Below are 7,117 nucleotides of genomic sequence, written 5' to 3'. Positions count from 1 at the left end.
TCAATGTATCAATGTTTTCCTCTTTGTGATAATCATAACAACACTTCGACGAAACTGAGATATTCACTGTGGGGAAAAAGGGTCAAAGATCTAGGAGTTGCAATTTAAAATTCAAAGAATAACCTTGACATCTGTGATATTGAATTTGCATTTTAATTCAAACCTTAATTAAATTCGCTAATACAATATAATCACCTGAAACTTAATAGAACATTGGGAGTTTTTTTTACTTGGAACACCAATTGCTGTACTTTCAAATATACTCATTTGACCACATAGTCAAGTGCAAACTAAAACCTTGAAACATATAAGATATTTAAAACTAATTTAGTATATCAACAATATTTACTTCTGCAACCCTGTGATAAATATAACAGCAATGCAGATGTAAATTAAACTAACTTTAAAAAAATAACATTATAATTGGCCTTTCACTATACCTCCACTGTACACTTAAGATTCAGATTCAGATTCAGATTCAGATTCAATTTTAATTGTCATTGTCAGTGTACAGTACAGAGACAACGAAATGCATTTAGCATCTCCCTGGAAGAGCGACATAGCAAATGGCAACATAAGGTTAATGCAAAGCTAAATAAAACCAAAGGAATATAAAAAAGTATTATACTAATTATATGAAATAAACAGATCATCTCAAATTTACAATGGTTTAACACTAGGTCAACCACATATGATATACTTCTGCAGTTTATAAGTATTTGTGCAATTAATGTCACACAGTGGGGTAGAATATTCAACTTAAATCATAAATCTGATATTACAAATCTGCGGCTTATTATCGAAATAGTACAATTTTCATTTTCAGGTTGACAATCTACTCCAGTGTACAGTACTGTGCTTGGCGATGATACAACCATTGTTGGACAAATTATGCATGATATGTCAGAGAATGGAGGGGAGATCGATCGACTGAGCAAATGCTGTCAGAACAATAATCTTGTTCTCAACGTCAGTTAAACCAAAGAACTGATTGTTGACTTTAGAGTAGTAAGGCTGAGAATCCACAAACCTTTCTTCATCGATGGGATGGAGATGAAGAGAGCCAAAAGCTTCAAATTCTTCAGTGTGCGTATCTCTAAAGATCTGTCCTGGACATAGCACATTGAATTAAGAAGACTGCAAAAAGAAGTGAACACTGCCTAATCCATCACAGGTACAGAACTCCCCACCATCATTGCTTCAGAAAAGCGAATCTTAACAAAAAAAGGAAAGGAAAGGCTGAACTTCAAAACATGAAAAAAAAAGTGCAATAAAGACATACTGTGGAATTGGAAATTGTTTCATTGCAACAGTGAGCAAAAAAGATATAATATATAGCCCAGGAAAGACAGAATGCTGGTGTAACTCAACAGGTCAGGCAGCATCTCTGGAGAACATGGAAAGATGACGTTTCATGTCGGGACCCTTCTTCACACTGATTATAGGAATGTGAGGAAAGAAAAGAGGTGTGGTATATAATCCAATTCCAAAATCAATCTCATTGATATACACAGGAAACAATATTTGTTGCTTTTGTTACCACGGTGATAGTTTTGCCAAAAATAAATCAGAATATGCCATGCTGAGCTTTTCAATTAATCTGGTCAAATATACTGTACTATTACAAGGCCAAATCGTGCATAGTAAATTGAATACAACTAGTTTGAAACTAATTCATACATATTATCCATATAAACTAATATAATACTTCTTCAATTTAATGTTTCCATGTTATTCCAAGTTTTTGATAGCTTTAGTGAGCTAAGAGTTAGATTGTATTTCAACCAGCAATAATGTGTCCATCATGCTGATGGTATTACAACAATGAGTTGGACGTATTTAAAAATACAGACCACAGCTCAATCCGTTTTATTTCCAATTTACTTTAATTCACCGAAAGCTATATCTATATATCCAATGGAACTGCATATCAGGCAGGCTGATTTTATTCACCTCAAGGTCATAAGGAACAAAAATGAAAAATACATATGCATTGAAAATGCATTTTCATCAAGCATCAAAAACGGGATAGAAATTGAGCCTTCGCAAAAATAGGGCACAAAAATGGCTGCTGAATTCCCAATTGGTTAATAAAATTCATTCTACACAATAAATAACTATATACCCCTGCAGCCAATTAGTCATTGCACAGATGATTTTGAGTCACGATGCTGTGAGGAAGCAAATGAGGTGAAACAAGCTGGTTAAATTTTACGAGGCTCAAATGACAACTGAGCTAATGATTGCGTGTCTGTTAGAATTGCATGCACACACCTTTTAAATTGTATTTGCCATTTATGAAATAGACTGACTGTATATCAACAAAAATTCAAGTACAACCATGTCTTTAGTCAGAAGGTGGTGAATCTGTAGAATTTGTTGCCTCAGAAGTGGATATTTTTACGGCAGAGATAAATAGATTCTTGATTAGTACCGATGTCACAGGTCATGGGGAGAAGGCAGGAGAATGGGGTAAGGATGAAGAGATAGATCAGCCATGATTGAATGGTGGAGTAAACCTGATGGGCCAAATGGCCTAATTCTGCTCCTATCACTTATAATCTTATGAAGTCTAAGTAAAATGGTGTTCAACAAACCTATAGTAACTGAAATAAAATCTTGCCTTAAAAACTCATTGTCAAAGGAAATAAAGCTCTGCAAAGTACTGACTTAACACAACTAAAATTAAATTTGATTCAAATGGAGAAAATAAAAGGTGCCATTAACAAAAAAATCTTAATTCTTATTAATGTAGAGTTGTGCAGTCTTTTTATCAATGAGGTGATAAACATCAGGTGAAGTGTTGGCAGATGGAATTTCATCCCAACAAGGTGAAAGAGTACAGAGAAGATTTAGAAATATTTGCAGGATTTGAAGGCCTGAGCTTTAGGGAATGGTTGGGCAGACTCGGACTTTATTCCTTGGAGTTCAGGAGGATGAATCAAAGTGTTTAACATCACCAGGGGAATAGATTGGGTGAATGCATAGTCTTTTACCCAACGTAGGGGAATCAAGAACCAGAGGACATAGGTTTAAGGTGAGAGGAGAAAGACAATAGGAACCCAAGGTACAACTTTTTCCACACAATATGGGTGGGTATATGGAACAAGCTGCCAGAGGAGGTAATCAAGTGGGACTAATATTAATGGAGCATCTTGGTTGTAACGGGCAAGTTGGGCTGAAAGGCCTGTTCCCGTGTTGTATGACTATACAACTAGCACCCAAGTGCTAGATGATGGATTTTGAGAATTACAAATAGGGGTAGACCATATACATTAAATGGTAGGGTGCTAAGGAATCTTGATGAACAGGGGGACCTTAGGGTTAAAGTTCATGGCTCCCTGACAGTAGCAGCACAGGTCGATAAGGTACTGAAGGAGGAATATGGCATGCTTGCCTTCAAAGATCTGGGTGTAGAATGTACAAGTGCAGATGTTATGTTGCAACTTTCCAAACACCGATTAATCTAATCATACAGAGGATTTTATGCAGTAAAGATCACCACACTGAAGGTATGATATAATTGCACTGGAGAGTGTCGAGGAAACTTATCAGGATGTCACCTGGATTAGAGGATCTAGTTGTGGGGAAAGATTTGATAGGTTGGGGTTGTTTACCCTAAGAGGCATAGATTGGATGGAGAGTCAGATTTATTTACCCATGGTAGGGTTATTAAAAACAAGAAGGCATAGGTTTAATGTGGTTTTAAAGGGATTTCAGAGGAAAGTTTTATTTTTACAAACAGCAGTTATCTGGAACATGCTGCTGTTGGAGATGGTAGAAACGGATACAATCACAACATTGAAGCAACATTTATTCGGGCACTTAATAGGCATAGAGATTAGATTTAGTTTTAGTTTAGAGAGACAGTGCAGAAACAGGCCCTTTGGCCCGAGTCTGCACCGAACAGCGATCCCCGCACATTAACACTACCCTACACACTACAAACAATTTACATTTACACCAGTCCAATTAACCCTACAAACGTGTACGTCTTTGGAGTTCAGGAGGAAACCGAAGATCTCAGAGAAAAACTACGCAAGTCGCGGGGATAATGTACAAACTCTGTACAATCACCCGTTGTGATCGAATCCAGGTCTCTGGTGCAGTAAGGCAGTAGCTTTACTGCTGTGCCACCGTGCCATCCAAGAGGAAATGCATGGACCTAAATCAGGCAAATGCGATTAGTGTAGATGAGCACAGAGGTCAGCATAAATGTGGTGGGCCAAAAGGTGTGTTTCTGTGCTGTACATTTCTATGACTCTAATGGAAAAAAATTAACTTGTATAATCAACTAATCCTCACCAAGTTTATCCATGGAAGTAATTAAATCAATTGGAACACACGAGTCCAGGTCTGCATCTAGGATTCCCAATGGATCCAGCTGAGCCACAGTATGCCCACGGATCTGCAAAAGGAAATTGTGGGGTAGGGGTGGAGAAGGAGGCAACCTTTACAATTATGCAGTTTTACCACTTCAGCAGGTTGAATGGAATCTATACAACTTGGATCTCCTAAATCAGGAGTTTAAGGTTTGCCTTCAAACCCATGTGTGCTATAAAATATAAAAGCAACTTTCCACTAAACTACATATATTGCAAATATTGGACACCAATACACCTTGATATTCTGATTCAAGACTAACCCAATGAGACAACAGCACAAAGAATTTGCCATTTTCACACCTCCATACCCGCAATCTTCAAACATAACAAAGAGCTCAACAAGAAATATAAGCATAAATACTGAATCATCATGGCAATTGGGATGATTCCTAAGTTACCAGTGGTTGTGAACACACGATTCATGTTGCAAAGTTTCAACAATGGGGACATACTTTTACCAAATGCCAAGTAATCCAGGACATGTCCTGAAGCACCACTATGTTTATAAGGACAACAATTAACCCTGAAACCCACTACTATTCCTGTACTTTCAATATTTAAATACATTTTAAATAGTACTTTAAATAAAACATACAATATTTACAAAATTACACAACAAATTTGATTATGGGCAAAACTAATAACAGAATATTTATAATCCAAGAATTAAAAAACTTTGATGCTGCATCATTGTTTGAAACTCAATCATTGCAACAATTAGCTATATTCAAAAAAAATATTTGTGCATAATTAAGGCAAGAAAAATAAACAGCACCGTAAAACCCTAGTAATACTCAATTTTAGTCGTCCAATTTATACAGATGAAGCAAAGGTTCGATTTACATGATGGATTAAGATATCACGTACACAAAGCTCGTGCTAGTTACTTACTGTTACTGAACAGTTTAATAGTTTACACTTGCTGGATCACATTTCAACTTAAACATTCAAGGGTTAGCAAAAACAACAGTGAAAAATTTAGCAAATTTAAATATCACCATGAGCCGAGAGGAAGTGTTGTAGTGAGTCTCAAAGAGCTAAAAGGTTTATATTAATGACTGAAAAAACACACATTCTTGGTACAACTATTTGAACTTGCGACCCAACTGCTAAATTCCATCATACTTGCAACAACTTAATCTGGTTTTTAATTTCATTGTATTTAAATAGAATGCATACTTAGCTGTGCCAGTCTACTGCAATTGTGCCTAACAGCTCCAAATCGATTTAATTCAGAATAATTTCATGCACCCATGGATGAACAATGCACCCAATCTGCATATATAACATCTGGTTGGAGCATGAACATCTATACCTCCTTCTCCAACAATGTGGCAGCCTCATATCTATGCAATGCAAACCTCTTGTCCTTTTCAACATTGAAGTTTTAAGGTGTAAGTTGGAAATGTAGAATTGCCTTTGTAGTTCTCCCCAACCGCATACCTATATATTTTTTTAACATTCTCACATTGTAGCATATTCTAACATTCTTCAAATAAACTTTGCTTGCGACAGAGAATAATATTCTCTGTTGTAGCTGGATGATGTTCTCACTGTAGAGTGCTGAGCTAGCAAGCGTGTCAGTTTCAAACTCGGAGGTGGAGCAGCAGCAGTGTGAATTTAAAAAAAGGAGCCGTTGGGAATAAATAAAATAGGTCACTGGGAATAAATAAAGTAGGGATTCAGGATCACGCGATGTGCGGTGGCTGCAAACCACCATCCCCAACCCATTTCTCCCATTTCACCTACATTCCTTCCTCTGGATTCACAATTCACACTTCTTTCCTTATCTCACAGCTTTTGGCCTTTATCCAAACATCTGATTATCAAAAAAGCCCTCACCTGTTTTCACCTATCACTTGCCAGGTTTGTTCTGCCCCTCCTCTCTGCCAACTTCTTTGCTGTTTCCTCCACCCACAATCAATCCAAAGAAGGGTTCCAATCCAAAATGTCACCTATCCAGGTTCTCCATGCTGCCTGACCTGTTGTATTACTCCAGCACTTTGTCTTTTTCTGTAAACTAGCATCTGCAGTACCTTGTTTATGCAAAAACTTCAGTTGTGTTCCATTTTGGCAAGAACTGTCAATTGAGTCTGAGCAATTTGTAAAGCTCAAACAGCCATTCAACACAGAGAAAGCTTACCTGATATGTTCTTATCAATGACTGTACTGCAAGATGATCTTCAATCAGTTTCTCAACTTTTGCGGCAGTTTGTGTTCTCCCTTGACTCTGAACTAAAGATTGAAAGGGTGGGCTGTCTGACGATGTTCCTGGTGCCGTCATATTGGAATTTTTGAAAAATGCATCCCAGGACTACAAGGAAAAGTTTAAAAAAAAAATAATGTAAAATACATTTAAAACACATTGATGCATTTAAAATACATTAAACGTGATTGCACTTCAGCTTTCTTAGTTTAGATTACTTCAGAATCTCTGCACCATTCTGCTGTTTTGCATTTGTCGTATTTATTGTTATATCTATAATTTGTGTATTGCGCACTCTAAGCTTCACATGAACAATAAATATCAGTGCACCCTGGTGTATATAACAATAAACTAATCTGAACTGTAACTTATTTACACCAAGAAGTGGTGTCCAAGAAAAATTCTTAAATACTTGCAGAAAAAAGTTAGCAATGTAAATATATCACATCACCAGCATAATTATCAGGATTCGTGGTTGCCGATCTCAAAGCAGAACAATAATCATGCAGCACACTGCCTACAATAT

General features: G+C 36.7%; 1 protein-coding gene across 2 annotated transcripts in view; it reads right to left on the bottom strand.

The window, feature by feature from the left end:
- The window catches only part of ogdhl (oxoglutarate dehydrogenase L), a 60,856-nt gene that overhangs the window by 37,525 nt on the left and 16,214 nt on the right, over positions 1-7,117 (bottom strand). For both annotated transcript variants that reach the window (XM_033012854.1, XM_033012855.1), the window contains exons 2-3: positions 6,529-6,699; positions 4,306-4,408 (exon numbers count right to left, since the gene is read on the bottom strand). In XM_033012854.1, coding sequence (XP_032868745.1) covers positions 4,306-4,408; positions 6,529-6,699 — 274 coding nt within the window. The remainder of the gene's footprint in view (positions 1-4,305; positions 4,409-6,528; positions 6,700-7,117) is intronic.

This window comes from Amblyraja radiata, chromosome 37, assembly GCF_010909765.2.
Source record: "Amblyraja radiata isolate CabotCenter1 chromosome 37, sAmbRad1.1.pri, whole genome shotgun sequence".
NCBI lineage: Eukaryota > Metazoa > Chordata > Chondrichthyes > Rajiformes > Rajidae > Amblyraja > Amblyraja radiata.
The sequence above is the reverse complement of the archived record's forward strand: the minus strand, read 5'-3'. Positions and strand labels throughout refer to the sequence as shown.